This window comes from Oncorhynchus mykiss, chromosome 13 (assembly GCF_057628025.1).
Source record: "Oncorhynchus mykiss isolate SJ-2025 chromosome 13, ASM5762802v1, whole genome shotgun sequence".
In the NCBI taxonomy this organism is placed as follows: domain Eukaryota; kingdom Metazoa; phylum Chordata; class Actinopteri; order Salmoniformes; family Salmonidae; genus Oncorhynchus; species Oncorhynchus mykiss.
The window spans coordinates 20,940,028-20,955,349 of record NC_143034.1 but is presented as its reverse complement, the minus strand read 5'-3'; the positions used below and the strand labels follow the sequence as shown (position 1 = coordinate 20,955,349).

At 42.0% G+C, this 15,322-nt stretch overlaps 1 protein-coding gene across 1 annotated transcript; it reads right to left on the bottom strand.

Moving 5' to 3' along the window:
• Nucleotides 1–2,938: 2,938 nt before the first annotated feature.
• Nucleotides 2,939–13,441, bottom strand: LOC110485631 (cysteine protease atg4da). Its single transcript, XM_036940236.2, has 11 exons — nucleotides 12,847–13,441; nucleotides 10,980–11,289; nucleotides 10,560–10,643; nucleotides 10,235–10,408; nucleotides 9,427–9,790; nucleotides 8,856–8,920; nucleotides 8,549–8,706; nucleotides 8,355–8,433; nucleotides 8,178–8,254; nucleotides 7,926–8,045; nucleotides 2,939–5,195 (listed from the first exon to the last, which is right to left on the bottom strand). Exons 2-11 carry the CDS (start codon nucleotides 11,239–11,241, stop codon nucleotides 4,995–4,997), a joined length of 1,584 nt encoding a protein of 527 aa, XP_036796131.2. The 5' UTR covers nucleotides 11,242–11,289; nucleotides 12,847–13,441; the 3' UTR covers nucleotides 2,939–4,994.
• Between the last annotated feature and the right edge of the window lie 1,881 nt (nucleotides 13,442–15,322).

The following is a 15,322-nucleotide window of genomic DNA, read 5'->3' as shown; positions in this document are numbered from 1 at the left end:
GGAAGAGTAGCTGCTGACGGGATCCTTTATAAATACAAAGACCAGGGAGGTTTTCCAATGCAAAGAAGGGCACCTATTGGTAGATGGGTAAAACAATGATAAAAAAGCAGACATTGAACAACCCTTTGAGCATGGTGATGTTATAAATTACACTTTGGATGGTGTATCAATACACTACAAATATACAGGCGTCCTTCCTAACTCAGTTGCCGGAAAGGAAGGAAACCGCTCAGGAAACTGCTCATGACGCCAATGGTGACTTTAAAACAGTTTAATGGCTGTGATAGGAGAACACAGAGGATGGATCAACAACATTGTAGTTACTCCACAAATGTAACCTAAATGACAGAGTGGAAAGAAGGAAGCTTGTACAGAATAAAAACATTGTCTAAAACATGCATCCTGTTTGCAATAAGGCACTAAAGTAAAACAGCAAAAAATGTGGCAAAGAAATTAACTTTATGTCCCGAATACAAAGCATGTTTGGGGCAAATCCAACACAACACATCACAGAGAGATCCTTGATAAAAAACCTGGTCCAGAGCACTCAGGACCTCAGACTGGGGCGAAGGAACAGGATAACGACCCTAAGCACACAGCCAAGACTACGCAGGAGTGGCTTCAGGGCAAGTCTCTGAATGTCCTTGAGTGGCCCAGCCAGAGCCCAGACTTGAACCAGATCGAACATCTCTGGAGAGACCTGATAATAGCTGTGCATCGAAGCTCCCCATCCAACCTGACAGAGCTTGAGAGGATCTGCAGAGAAGAATGGGAGAAACTCCCCAAATACAGGTGTTCCAAGCTTGTAGTGTCATACCCAAGAAGACTTGAGGCTGTAATTGCTGCTTCAACAAAGTACTGAGTAAAGGGACTGAATACATATGCAAATGTGATATTTCAGTTTATTTTTAATACATTTCTAAACCTGTTTTTGCTTTGTCATTGAGGCATTGTGTGCAGATAGATAAGGGGAAAAACAATGTAATCCATTTTAGGATAAGGCTGTAATGTGACAAAATTCTGAAAAAGTCAAGTGGAATGAATACTTTTAGAATGCACTGGTGTGTATATATACAATGGGGAGAATAAGTATTTGATAACCTGCCAAATCGGCAGTGTTTCCTACTTACAAAGCATGTAGAGGTCTGTAATTTATCATAAGTACACTTCAACTGTGAGAGACGGAATCTAAAACAAAAATCCAGAAAATCACATTGTATGATTTTTAAATAATGAATTTGCATTTTATTGCATGACATAAGTATTTGATACATCAGAAAAGCAGAACTTAATATTTGGTACAGAAACCTTTGTTTGCAATTACAGAGATCATATGTTTCCTGTAGTTCTTGACCAGGTTTGCACACACTGCAGCAGGGATTTTGGCCCACTCCTCCATACAGACCTTCTCCAGATCTTTCAGGTTTCGGGGCTGTCGCTGGGCAATACGGACTTTCAGCTCCCTCCAAAGATTTTCTATTGGGTTCAGCTCTGGAGACTGGCTAGGCCACTCCAAGACCTTGAGATGCTTCTTACGGAGCCACTCCTTAGTTGCCCTGGCTGTGTGTTTTGGGTCGTTGTCATGCTGGAAGACCCAGCTACGACCCATCTTCAATGCTCTTACTGAGGGAAGGAGGTTATTGGCCAAGATCTCGCAATACATGGCCCCATCCATCCTCCCCTCAATACGGTGCAGTCGTCCTGTCCCCTTTGCAGAAAAGCATCCCCAAAGAATGATGTTTCCACCTCCATGCTTCACGGTTGGGATGGTGTTCTTGGGGGTTGTACTCATCCTTCTTCTTCCTCCAAACACAGCGAATTTTTGTCTCATCAGACCACATGACCTTCTCCCACTCCTCCTCTGGATCATCCAGATGGTCATTGGCAAACTTCTGGCAGGCCTGGACATACGCTGGCTTGAGCAGGGGGACCTTGCGTGCGCTGCAGGATTTTAATCCATGACGGCGTAGTGTGTTACTAATGGTTTTCTTTGAGACTGTGGTCCCAGCTCTCTTCAGGTCATTGATCAGGTCCTGCCGTGTAGTTCTGGGCTGATCCCTCACCTTCCTCATGATCATTGATGCCCCACGAGGTGAGATCTTGCATGGAGCCCCAGACCGAGGGTGATTGACCGTATATCTTGAACTTCTTCCATTTTCTAATAATTGCGCCAACAGTTGTTGCCTTCTCACCAAGCTGCTTGCCTATTGTCCTGTAGCCCATCCCAGCCTTGTGCAGGTCTACAATTTTAACCCTGATGTCCTTACACAGCTCTCTGGTCTTGGCCATTGTGGAGAGGTTGGAGTCTGTTTGATTGCGTGTGTGGACAGGTGTCTTTTATACAGGTAACAAGTTCAAACAGGTGCAGTTAATACAGGTAACGAGTGGAGAACAGGAGGGCTTCTTAAAGAAAAACTAACAGGTCTATGAGAGCCAGAATTCTTACTGGTTGGTAGGTGATCAAATACTTATGTCATGCAATAAAATGCAAATTAATTACTTAAAAATCATACAATCTGATTTTCTGGATTTTTGTTTTAGATTCTGTCTCTCACAGTTGAAGTGTACCTATGATAAATTACAGACCTCTACATGCTTTGTAAGTAGGAAAACCTGCAAAATCGGCAGTGTATCAAATACTTGTTCTCCCCTAATATATATATAATTTTTTTTTTTTTAAGTGAATTTTTCCCTCCACAAAAAGTTAATTAATTTGAATCGCAATTTGTTACAACAAAATATGGAAAAAATCAAGGGGTGTGAATACTTTCTCAAGGCACTGTAGGAGATAGTGGTTTTTATACAGGATAAAGATTGTGACTGTGGGACAATAGATACTTGGATAAGGAGGTTGTTACTTGCCAGAATCCTGGCTGGCACAAAAACAACATACACATGTAGGCCAAGAGTTCAATTCATCTTATATTCAGACAATAAATACAAAAAAAGTTAACTTTAATAACATTCTATACAACAGTTTACAAAGTCATGTTGTCCACATGAATGCAGTCCCTTATTAGGGTGGTCATTAGCACATTTAAGACTTCTACATATGCCAATTCTTCACTTTATTTAGAAAATAAATGTCACCTTTATGAGATAATATACACATGGACAAGAATGAAATACACAGATTACTGGGGTGAATCCTAACTCGCTAACCTCACATTCTCACTTATTCTCCCATTGACTTCAATGAATGATCAGTGAACATTCAGGTTAAGTGAAAGTCAAGATTTGCCCCTTAGAGGATACCTGTTGCACACAGGTCAGAAGCCTAATTAAAATGTGAGATCAAGCATCCAATCAACAGTGTTTTAACCACTTCCCAGACTATTTCATTTTGGGGTTGAGGGAGCTTGGGGGGGTTTAATGCTTAGATCAGGGCTGTTCAATGTCGGTCCTGGTTTTCATCCTCTCCTTCTAATAAGGAGAGACCTGGCTGAGACACCAGGTGAGTGCAATTAACTACCAGGTAGAAACAAAGAAAACAATTGTTTTGGCCCTCCAGGACCAGAATTGAACAGCCCTGGCTTAGATATTAATATGCAGGTCTCCAAAGTTCAAGGCTTTTAACTCTACCATAATAAATCGAAGTTACACGTGTTCAAAAATGCAAAAACATCTGAGTCCAAAGTGAGGCATCCCCCTGCCAGTACTCAGCAGCACCACCTTGTTAAAAACATTATGGAGGACCCTAAAAGGAATGGAGTTCAGAATCACTCATTCAACAAGTCTCACTACAACCAAAAACTGTCCTCATCCAAAAAGGCATCCTATTCTCTATGTAGTGCACGATGTAGGGAATAGGGTGTCATTTTGGACATAGCTTCTTTGTAAATGGATCATTTCCCATCATCTAGATAGGCGCTAGTGAAACACATTACACAAAAGGGGCTATTGTTGTAACAGTGGATTCCTGTTAGTGTGTTGCAAGTTGATACTGGTAGACTAATTGACAAGAGAGAGCTGATGAAATAGTATGAGAGTGTAGCAGACCTGGGGTTCAATTAGTATTGGTTTTCTGAGCTTGCTTGGTGTTTTCTGAGCTTGCTAGGGCAAAAAGAATAGTCCCAAAAGTAAGTGCCTTTTGGAATAAAAAAAAAGTAAATACTATTTGAACCCAGGTCTGGAAAACAGTGAGCGAGGTTAGGTAGGGAGCCCCGTCCAGGTCATTTACTGTTGCCTGAATGGTGTGTCAAAGGACATCACAACTAAAGAGAGGGTTGGAATGCTGCAATGAAATTCATATAGCCATGTAGTATGAATATAGTACTATAGCCATGACACGGAATTAAGATGGCATAGGGAATATAAGAGTACAGTAGAGGAATGTGAACGTAACAGCAAATCAACACACCAACAGCTTCAGTTCACACAAATAATTTCACACACACACTTAATAAATCTTACAAAACAGAAATGTAAAAATTGTACAGCAGTATTATAATACAAGTCAGAGAGAAGAGGGCTGAGTACCTTGTCTTCCACTACTAGTGACCCCTGTCATGTAGCATGTATCAAACAGGCTCAGTGTTTCCAGTTGTTATTGTTCCCAAAATGAAGTCAAAGGCCCCATCCCAAATCCCTACAGCCTTGGAGATCTGAGCGGAATTGATTGGTATAAATAAGCAATATGGTGAAGTTTACACCTAGCCTAGTTAATATTACTAACACCTGTCAGATCCTCTCAGATCTCCATAAGTGTATAGGGCTTAGGGTCCATTTGGGATGGGGCAACAATCCAATTTAGTAATGCCTAGCGTTAGTTTCTAAGACCTGTTTCTGCCCAGACAAAGACAGGCCGACAGTGAGATTCAGTTGAAGCCTCGCCTCGAATATGATGGACACAAATGCCAGAGTTTGTGATATAGCAGAAAGCATACATCTACTTTGAGCTCTATAAAAACAGGGAAATGGAATCCATCCCAAAATTCTAAGTCAGTCTTTTCCCGTTTGCTTACATTTCGTTCCTCAGGAACACAAACCAGTACTCACAAGAAGACAAAGTCGTCAGAGCTGCCTATGTTGTTGCTCCTGCTGAGCTTGCCTTGGGGCAGCATGTGGGCGGGGCCAGGGGTGGGGGAGGTGTCATAGTGAGGATAGGAGGAGCTGTGGCCCACCAGTCCATAGTCCTGGGCCTGGCCCTCCACGAAGGTAAAGATGGGGTACTTCTCTTCGGGCGACGATAGGGCCTGGGGTGGGGGAATATGAAAGTGTTGAATTGGTCACTTATTAAAGTCACCCAGAATAAGATGGGCGCGAACCCATCACTTATGTAAGTGATGTATACAGTAACAGTTAGAGCAACTGATGTATACAGTTGGTGTAGTCAGTCAAAAGTTTGGACACACCTACTCATTCCATGATTTTTTCATTATTTTTGCTATTTTCTTTTAAAAAAAAATTTTATTACCCATTTTCTCCCCAATTTCATGGTATCCAATTGTTGTAGTAGCTACTATCTTGTCTCATCGCTACAACTCCCGTACGGGCTCGGGAGAGACGAAGGTTGAAAGTCATGCGTCCTCCAATACACAAACCAACCAAGCCGCACTGCTTCTTAACACAGCACGCATCCAACCCGGAAGCCAGCCGCACCAATGCGCCGGAGGAAACACCGTGCACCTGGCCACCCTGGTTAGCGCACACTGCGCCCAGCCCGCCACAGGAGTCGCTGGTGCGCGATGAGACAAGGACACCCCTACCGACCAAGCCCTCCCTAACCCAGGTGACGCTAAGCCAATTGTGCGTCGCCCCACGGACCTCCCGGTCGCGGCCGGTTACGACAGAGCCTGGGCGCGAACCCAGGGACTCTGATGGCACAGCTGGCGCTGCAGTACAGCGCCCTTAACCACCCGGGAGGCCCATTTTGCTATTTTCTACATTGCCCAAGCAAGTCTCATCTTCTTATTGGTGTCCTTTAGTAGTGGTTTCTTTGCAGCAATTCGACCATGAAGGCCTGATTTTCACAGTCTCCTCTGAACAGTTGATATTGAGATGTGTCTGTTACTTGAACACTGTGAAGCATTTATTTGGGCTGCAATCTGAGGCTGGTAACTCTAATGAACTTGTCCTCTGCAGCAGAGGTAACTCTGGGTCTTCCTTTCCTGTGGCGGTCCTCATGAGAACCAGTTTCATCACAGCGCTGGATGGTTTTTGCGACTGAACTTTAAGAAACTGTCAATGATCTTGACATTTTCCAGATTGACTGACCATCATGTCTTAAAGTAGATGGACTGTCATTTGTCTTTGCTTCTTTGAGCTGTTCTTGACATAATATGGACTTGGTCTTTTACCAAATAGGGCTATCTTCTGTATATCACTCCTACCTTGCCACAACACAACTGATTGGCTCAAACGCATTGAGGAAAGAGGCACACCTGTTAATTGAAATGCATTCCAGGTGACTACCTCATGAAGCTGGTTGAGAGAATGCCAAGAGTGTGCAAAGCTGTCATCAAGGCAAAGAGTGGCTACTTTGAACAATCTGAAATATATTTTGATTTGTTTAACACTTTTTTGGTTGCTAAATGATTCCATACGTGTTATTTCATAGTTTTGATGTCTTCACTACTGTCCTACAACGTAGAAAATAGTCAAAATAAAGAAAAAAACATGACATGAGTAGGTGTCAACTTTTGAATGGTTCTGTATAAGTGATGTATCCAGTAACTGATGTATAAGTGCAGTCAGTATCCAGTAACGGATGTATAAGTGCTGTATCCAGTAACTGATGTATAAGTGCTGTATCCAGTAACTGATGTATAAGTGCTGTATCCAGTAACTGATGTATAAGTGCTGTATCCAGTAACTGATGTATAAGTGATGTATCCAGTAACAGATGTATAAGTGCTGTATCCAGTAACTGATGTATAAGTGCTGTATCCAGTAACTGATGTATAAGTGCTGTATCCAGTAACTGATGTATAAGTGCTGTATCCAGTAACTGATGTATAGGTGCTGTATCCAGTAACAGATGTATAGGTGCTGTATCCAGTAACAGATGTATAGGTGCTGTATCCAGTAACTGATGTATAGGTGCTGTATCCAGTAACTGATGTATAAGTGCTGTATCCAGTAACAGATGTATAGGTGCTGTATCCAGTAACTGATGTATAGGTGCTGTATCCAGTAACTGATGTATAAGTGCTGTATCCAGTAACAGATGTATAGGTGCTGTATCCAGTAACTGATGTATAGGTGCTGTATCCAGTAACTGATGTATAAGTGCAGTATCCAGTAACTGATGTATAAGTGCAGTATCCAGTAACTGATGTATAAGTGCTGTATCCAGTAACTGATGTATAAGTGCTGTATCCAGTAACTGATGTATAAGTGCTGTATCCAGTAACTGATGTATAAGTGCTGTATCCAGTAACTGATGTATAAGTGCTGTATCCAGTAACTGATGTATAAGTGCTGTATCCAGTAACTGATGTATAAGTGATGTATCCAGTAACTGATGTATAAGTGCTGTATCCAGTAACTGATGTATAAGTGATGTATCCAGTAACTGATGTATAAGTGCTGTATCCAGTAACTGATGTATAGGTGCTGTATCCAGTAACTGATGTATAAGTGCTGTATCCAGTAACTGATGTAGAAGTGATGTATCCAGTAACTGATGTAGAAGTGATGTATCCAGTAACTGATGTAGAAGTGATGTATCCAGTAACTGATGTAGAAGTGATGTATCACTGACGTGTAACATGTCTATCTATCTATAAGTGACGAATAAGCCATCTAAGTTGCGTTGCTTCAACTCATGCATCTATAAATCATATCAGCGTCAAAGATCTATAAATTAAAGATCTATAAATGATCTATATGTGATGCATAACTAATGTATAAATGATGCATAAGTGAGGAATGTATACATGAGTAAGAAGAGACTTGAAATGAGGACAAGAGGCTGAGCTCACCACACAGACGGCAGAACACAGAGACTCAAAGTCCTTCTTGTTCTTGGCGTAGAAGCCTATAGTACAGCTGGGGTCCATGCGACTAAAGGGCATCTTCCTGGGCGAGCTACAGTGGAACGACTGGGGAGGTGGGGAGCGAGAGAGGGAGAGCATTACAGACAAGGTACACGTCTGAATCTGAAATGACCTACTTTGATCCAGTCAAAACATGCTTATCTGGGTCATAGCAGAGCGATATAAAGTCCAGCCAACCTCCAGTGGGAAGTTGTCTTGAGTGACATCCACCACGGCCTGACAGTAGTGAGGGTCCAGATACAGCAGCTGCTCGTCTGATTGGACAGGAAATAAGAAGAAGGCGAGGTTAGGTTAAATGACAGCCCACTGTCCAATCAGAAGCAACTGAACCAGGAAGAAGAGTGCATTTCTTACCTTGGCAGCCGATAAAGAACAGCGAATGCTTGGGTTTGCCGCCGATGATCCCGATACAGCATTCTAACCTGAGAATGTTCTTCAGACACAAAGAAATCCATATTCATGTTAGAGTGACATCAACCATGGAGAAATAACAAGCTTTGTGACGAAGGTTAGGTTATGAAAGTGTGTGTGTACATGCGTGTACACACCCTGACACACTTGATGTAGGAGGGGTTGAGAGAGTCTCCACCTAGTCGGACTGGAACCAGAATGATGACAGACTTCCAGCCTGGACCACTGGGCTCAGGATCTGATATACTCTGGTTCAACGACTGGTCACACAGATGCACCACGTCCTTTTTGTACACTGAAAGAAACACACAATGCTACTATGGGCCTAAGTTTCACTAGGTGGACCAAACATACAATATCTGGAGAATTCGACAAATGACAACACCAACCAACAACACCAACCAACCACCCAGTAGGAAAGGTACAGTGTAAAGTCAAACTCACCGGTACAATCCTGCGCTACATATACAGCCAGGTTGTGAACCTCAGAAGTCTTGGCAACTGCTTTTCTGGAAAACAAACATACGGCTCATGTTTAATGTCACAACATACTGATGCTACTGGGCATGAAGTAAATATCAGGGTTTGGTTCAATTCCATTTCAATTCAGAAAGTAAACCAAATGTTGATTCTAATTCCAAATGCTCCTCATTGAACAACATTGAAAACAATTGGAATTTCAGTTTACTTCCTGAATTGAGTGGAATTGTAATGTAATTGACTCCAACCCTGGTAAACGTCAACATGCAGTCAGGCATACCACCGAGCCTTCTTAAAAAATATAATAGCAACCAAAACATCTACACAATAAAGGTGCATCAGTAAACATGTCTGCTGGAGATCATTCTGATGCACTATGGCATTACAGACATCTATCAAAAATCTAAGTACAGAAATCAAATGCATGCTAATGCCATCACTGACTTGAATGAGGTATGTTCTATAGATTCTACTTCTATGGCTGATGCTCTGACAGCATCATTATCTTGACCACACCCCATGGAGGGCTCCTCACCGTAGTATGTGTGCCACCACTGAGGGGCCGTACCAGTCCCCCGCCTTCTTCCCTGAGCTCTTCCCCAATTCTACCAGCTGGTGCACCCCAAACGGGGCCGGGGGCTCATCCCCAAACCAGGCCACAACCCTCCGGTGGAGGGGCTCAGCCTGCCTGTCCCTGCCCGAATCGGGCTTCTTCTTCTGGGTATGGTTGAGAGCCGTGCCCCCTGGCATGGAGTTCTTCTGGGGCGTGGTGGGGGTCCGCGAGGAGGAGGAGTAGCCGAAGGAGGGGATGGGTACGCCACCAGCACGGGACGGGGAGCGGGGTCTCAAAGCCTCAAAGTCTACATCAGCGAACTGCTGGGCGTCTGGCCACAACCAGTCTAGACAACACAATACAGACAGTTAGTAGTGATCGATGGAGAGGTGGATGGAGGAGACAGAGGAGAGAGAGGGGAGACAGACCAGGAAAGAGAGAGAGAGAAACAGTTGAAGAGAGATGTGGCAGAAAGAGAAACAAGAGTGAGAGAGACAGGGGCCCCATCCCAAATGGACCCCTACGCCCTACGCACTGGTGGAGATCTGAGAGGATCTGACAGGTGTATGCAATATGTTAATAGCTCCACCCTGCTAGGTGTAAGTTTCACTGATCATATTGCTTATACCAAACAAATCCTATCAGATCTCCACAATTGTATGTGCATAGGGGTCCATTTGGGATTGGATTGGACCAGATTTGGTGCAGTTGTCTCAGAGTTAGGAAGAGGACCCATCTTTGTATCTCGACCCATTTAGAGCCCTCTTTCTAACTCTATGAGTTGTCTCACCTCGTGGCAGCAGATGTAGCAGTAGGCCTTGGGCCAGCAGCATCTGTCCGCTCCGCAGCATGCAGCCCCAGCCACAGTCTGTAGTCAAGGTGGAGCCCTCCAGCTGGGGGAACTCCCTACGGTAGGTCAGCCACAGCCGAGACACGAACGCCCGCCTGAACCGCTCCACCTCGTCTGGAAGGGTAGAGAGATACCCAGTGAGCAGAACTGGTTAAAATACATATTTCCAACCCGTTTTTCCACACTGGGTATGGAGCAGAGAGAGTCATCTATTTTACCAGGAAGTATTTTGAAGTTGGGAGTGGGGTTGTTGGAGGTTAGCTACCTTCACTATTGAGCAGATAGGAGTGGCCCATTACAGTCACCGGAGAGCTCTTGTTGAATGTGGTCTTCGACTTGACTGACCAGCCTAAAGAGGGAAAAGAAACAGGACGGACCTTTTTAGAGGGGATTCTTTATGTCTTGATGACTGGGTGAGGAAGGGGGAAGTTGACTTCGGGAGGGCTATTACACATAGCTTTGTATGAGACTTCTGTTGAGAAAAAAAAAAAGACCTAACAAAGATTATTCACACAGAAAGTACAAAGACTATAAAATCCCCCTTGTTGCTATTTCTTAAGAAAATAAAAAGCCATTGTTAAACCGACTGTATAGAAAAACTGGAAGTTATGTTTGTCGCTAGTTAAACAGCTATATAGAACTATCCGCCTTATGGAAAAAAGTTCAAATGAACCCACTGACTGACCGTATTTTACATTATTCCACGCCGACATCAGCTTGGTCTTGAGTTTGTCCACCTCGTCTGGCTCTCCAGCGGTGGTGGCATCTCTGGTTCCACCCCCACCGACATCAGTACCCTGCCGCTTCCCAAAGCCACTTCCTCCGCCAGGGTCCACCAGCTGTGGCTGCTGAGGCCTCTTGGTCTCCTCTCTCTGGAGGGTGTCATCCTGACACACCACTCCTACTCCCCCCACATACTGAACTGCACTGGGAGACACGGAGTTCATGGCTCAGGCTTACAGCAGGGCTCTGCAGATCCTCATAGCAATAGGGACCTGACGGAAGAGAGGGATGAGAGAGAGAGAGGGGTGGGGAAGAGAGATAAACATTGATTTTCTACGACAGTGCATGCATGTGTAATTTGATTAGCCATGGAGTAAGTGCTATATGTGTCGCTCTCCTTTTGTCTGTCCAGCACTAAGATGAAGTTTAAACATTAACATTGAAAGAGAGAAAGGTTAAGCTAGTTGTACGTCTAAACAATGACTGATTTGAGGCCGACTTTCTCTCATTTCATGCTGATTCACAAGAAAGTGGATCTGAAAGTGGCAGGGATTAAACATTTTTGACGACTTTGCTATTATTATGCAGACCATTGCAGCTGTCGCAGTGTGCTATTGAATGCTATTGGGAAAAACAATATTAGTCACAGTCAGTTTCAAAGTAAACCACTTCTCCCTCCTTCCACTGCGCTGAACAAAATTAAATGCGAAATGCTACAATTTCAAAAATGTTACTGAGTTACAGTTCACAGAAGGAAATCCTTAAATTGAAATAAATGAATTATGCCTTAATCTATGGATTTCACATGACTGGGAATACAGACATGCTGGGCTGGCTTAGTTACACGTGGCCTGCGGTTGTAAGGTTGGTTGGATGTACTGCCAAATTTTCTAAAACGACTTGAGGCGGTTTATGGTAGAGAAATGAACATTAAATTATTTGGAAACATCTGTTGTGGACATTCCTGCAGTCAGCATGCCAATTGCACACTCCCTCAACTTGAGACATCTGTGGCATTGTGTTGTGACACAAATCTGCACATTTTAGAGTGGCCTTTTATTGTCCCCAGCACAAGGTGCACCTGTGGCTTTGTATGCCATTTAATCAGCTTCTTGATATCTGTCAGGAGGATGGATTATCTTGGCAAAGGAGAAATTGTCACTAACAGGGATGTAAACAAATTTGTGTACCAAATTTGAGAAAAATAAGCTTTTAGCGCATATGGAAAATGTCTGGGATCTTTTATTTCATCTCATGAAACAGGACTGTTGCGTTTTATATTTTTGTTCAGTATAGTTGAAAAAAAGATGTGGGTATCACTAAGTTTAGAGTCATCACAGGATGATGTGCCTGAGTGACAAGAGAACAGATGTTAACAGACATGGTAACACTGGAATGTAGAACAAGTGACTTCACTTCCTACTCTGTACTGAAACTGGAAATAGTTTATTTAACCTAATGATGAGGAATTTCTGTCCTTTCTGGGAAAACACGATAGAATAGCCATCATGTGATTGGTGTGTGACAACAAACAGCTGGGGGTGACAGTGAGAAGCCTTGGTAGCGGATGGTCAAAAGATGTAGCTAACTAGCCTTTTCTACACCGTAGCCTACCTATTAGCCTTGATAATCATCCTGTTATTTAAAGAAGTAACCAAGCTGTCACGTTTCTTAAAACTCACTAGCTCTAACATGACAGCTAGTTAGTTACACCTATTAAGGGGCTACAGTCTGGCTTAATTAGATGATATTGGCTTAACTACTAATTTACCTAGCTAGTTACTAGATAAACATCATCCAACACAACATAGCCAAGATCTTAACCTTACCACTTTGTGAAGAGTGTCATTGACATGAGAGGTCTTTAACCAAGTAAAATCTTAAAATTGCTTGATAGGACGGCGACGGCTCGGAAGTGCAGGGTTGAGACCACGTACTACGTAGCTTTGCTGTGGTAACTCAATACAGACAGTTAGCTGCCAAGCTACAGTAGCTAGCTAGCTGTCAACGGATCTGGTTAGCAACTTTGTAGAAAACAGGCTAACGCGTTAATGTCTCGCCTTTCTTGACGACTCCAGGACAACCACAGCCAATGTCAGCGATTAAAATGAAATTTTCTTCAGCCAACGAGTAACGTTAAACTCAGTCGAATTATAGTTCACCCAGCGATTTACTTCGCGTGCTAGCTAGTTAGCTTGCAGGATCAGCGGGTTGACAACATACAATAAGGAGGGCTCTTGATACTTCCTGATAGGCTGTACTAACAACGTGATTGGTCAACCTACTGAAACGAGCAAATATATTGATTTATATCCTAACAATAAATCATAGCGCGCGTTTTATTGGCTAATATTTTACAGATTGACGTTTGTCATATTATGTAAATAAGCTGGCGTCTATGGGGTGTAAAGACCTAGTGTAACTGTGTGAATGAAATGAGATCATGCATTTTATTAAGATTAACCTGTACTGCATATCCTTGTCATGCACCCCTGAGCATGTCATGTGACTAATCGTGCAAACTACCAAAAGTCTGCTGTCTAAATATCGTTCAGTCATAATTGTAGAACTCTGGGATGATCTTGTTGTATATTTCTCAACTAGCTAAATCTCTATATAACTTTACCCTGAGCAAAAAATTCTTTCAAAAAAATTCCAATAATTCATTGTTAATGTTATGATACTTATGAGTAAATTCTATATTCATAAATTACTTTTTTTATGTCCCCAGATTTTAAGCCTTTACAAATGACTTTGTAGGTCTTTTGAATTCCCTTTAGTTACAAAAAAAAGTATTTGTACATTCAAATATTATTGTTGATGTATAAAGAAATTGCAATCTCTCATCTCCTTTATTTGATTTGTATTATTTATTTAGATGTGTATGTGCACAGTGGTGTGTGTAATGTGAGATCTTGCCTGACTTTAATATTGAATTGTTATTTTTTGTCAATATTTTTCCAATACGCGTGCACAAAACATAGATAAACCAAAAAAGTATTGTTTTTATTTCGCAATCCTGGATTTGCCAGGGGAAATTGCCATTTTACTGGCATTCTGTTGCAACTGGGAACTTTCTGATATTGAAGAACATTGTGCCATAGCATGACAGGAGAGCTACATGTATAAGACTGGACCCCTCTAGCTAAGCACCAGTGTTCGATACAGACAGACACATCAGTGACACATAGACAGACATACAGTAGATAGATACTGTAGATATATAAATATATAAGATAGATATATTGAGACATAGAAATATATAACATAGATATAGTGATACATATTGTAGCCTGGGAATGCCCTCTGTGGATATTCTGGTTTTCGTCTAATCTGGAGAGATAAAAGATCGATCAGTGTGATCAGAGAGAGTACCGATGATCAGAGAGTGGGGGCAGTGAGACAAATGTAGACACTTTTTCTGTCATCTGTTATGTAATACAACAATTCTGTGTTTACTGTTTCTCGATGTACTGTATAATTTGTAATAAAAATGAATGATTTATTATATCAAAATATATATATATATTTTTTAAAAGGCATAGTGCGCGTTTCATAGGGTAATATTTTACACTGACATTATGTAAAGCATCTGACGTCCATGGGGTGTTGGCTACAGATAGGTACCGGTAAAATTGTGAATGAAATTAGTTCATGCATTTTATTATGATTAACCACTACTACTAATACCAAAGGTCTCTGTTGTCTAGTTTACTACATTTAGCCTAGTTGATCTGCATATAATTATATATATTTTTATGGATGGACATAATGTAGTTATGAATGCACATTAGGTTACACTAGACTTAAGTAATTTTAATAAATGTGGAAAACAAAGGTTGTAGAATATAAATATGTTTATGTATCCTTTTGCTGTTGAACATTGGCCATCTGGAGCCAGGTTGTGCAGATCATAGGCTGACGTTATGAGCCTGTATTTATTATCCGTATGCACAAGAAAATGATGGTGGCAGAAGTTCAAGTTTGGATAAATTCTCTGAATTGTATTACACGTTCTTCCCTTCACATGTCTAGTATTAGACTGTTGTACTTGTCTTTCTGGCACTAACTCCCTTTTGTCCTTTCTTACTAGCACTGATTTAGCTGATATCTGGTTTATTGAAGAAATACCCGCAATGACTGTAATATGTGATTGCTGTATCTACCTTAGTTGACTATACTGTCTGTAAGTAACTCTTGATAAGAGCATCTGCTAGGTAACGGACCACCATGTTCAATGTAAATAAGAAACACCGAAATGACAAACAACAAGAGAAAGGTATAATGTCATCATACTTTCCCTTT

What these genes read in the sequence shown, in the direction of transcription:
- LOC110485631 (XM_036940236.2), bottom strand. Translation starts at nt 11,241, where the DNA reads ATGAACTCCGTGTCTCCCAGTGCAGTTCAGTATGTGGGGGGAGTAGGA. An exon ending in GTGGTGGCACACATACTACG is followed by an intron (nt 8,921 to 9,426) that starts GTGAGGAGCCCT and finishes TTTGTTTTCCAG; the next exon opens with AAAAGCAGTTGCCAAGACTT. An exon ending in GTTCTTTATCGGCTGCCAAG is followed by an intron (nt 8,255 to 8,354) that starts GTAAGAAATGCA and finishes CTGTCCAATCAG; the next exon opens with ACGAGCAGCTGCTGTATCTG.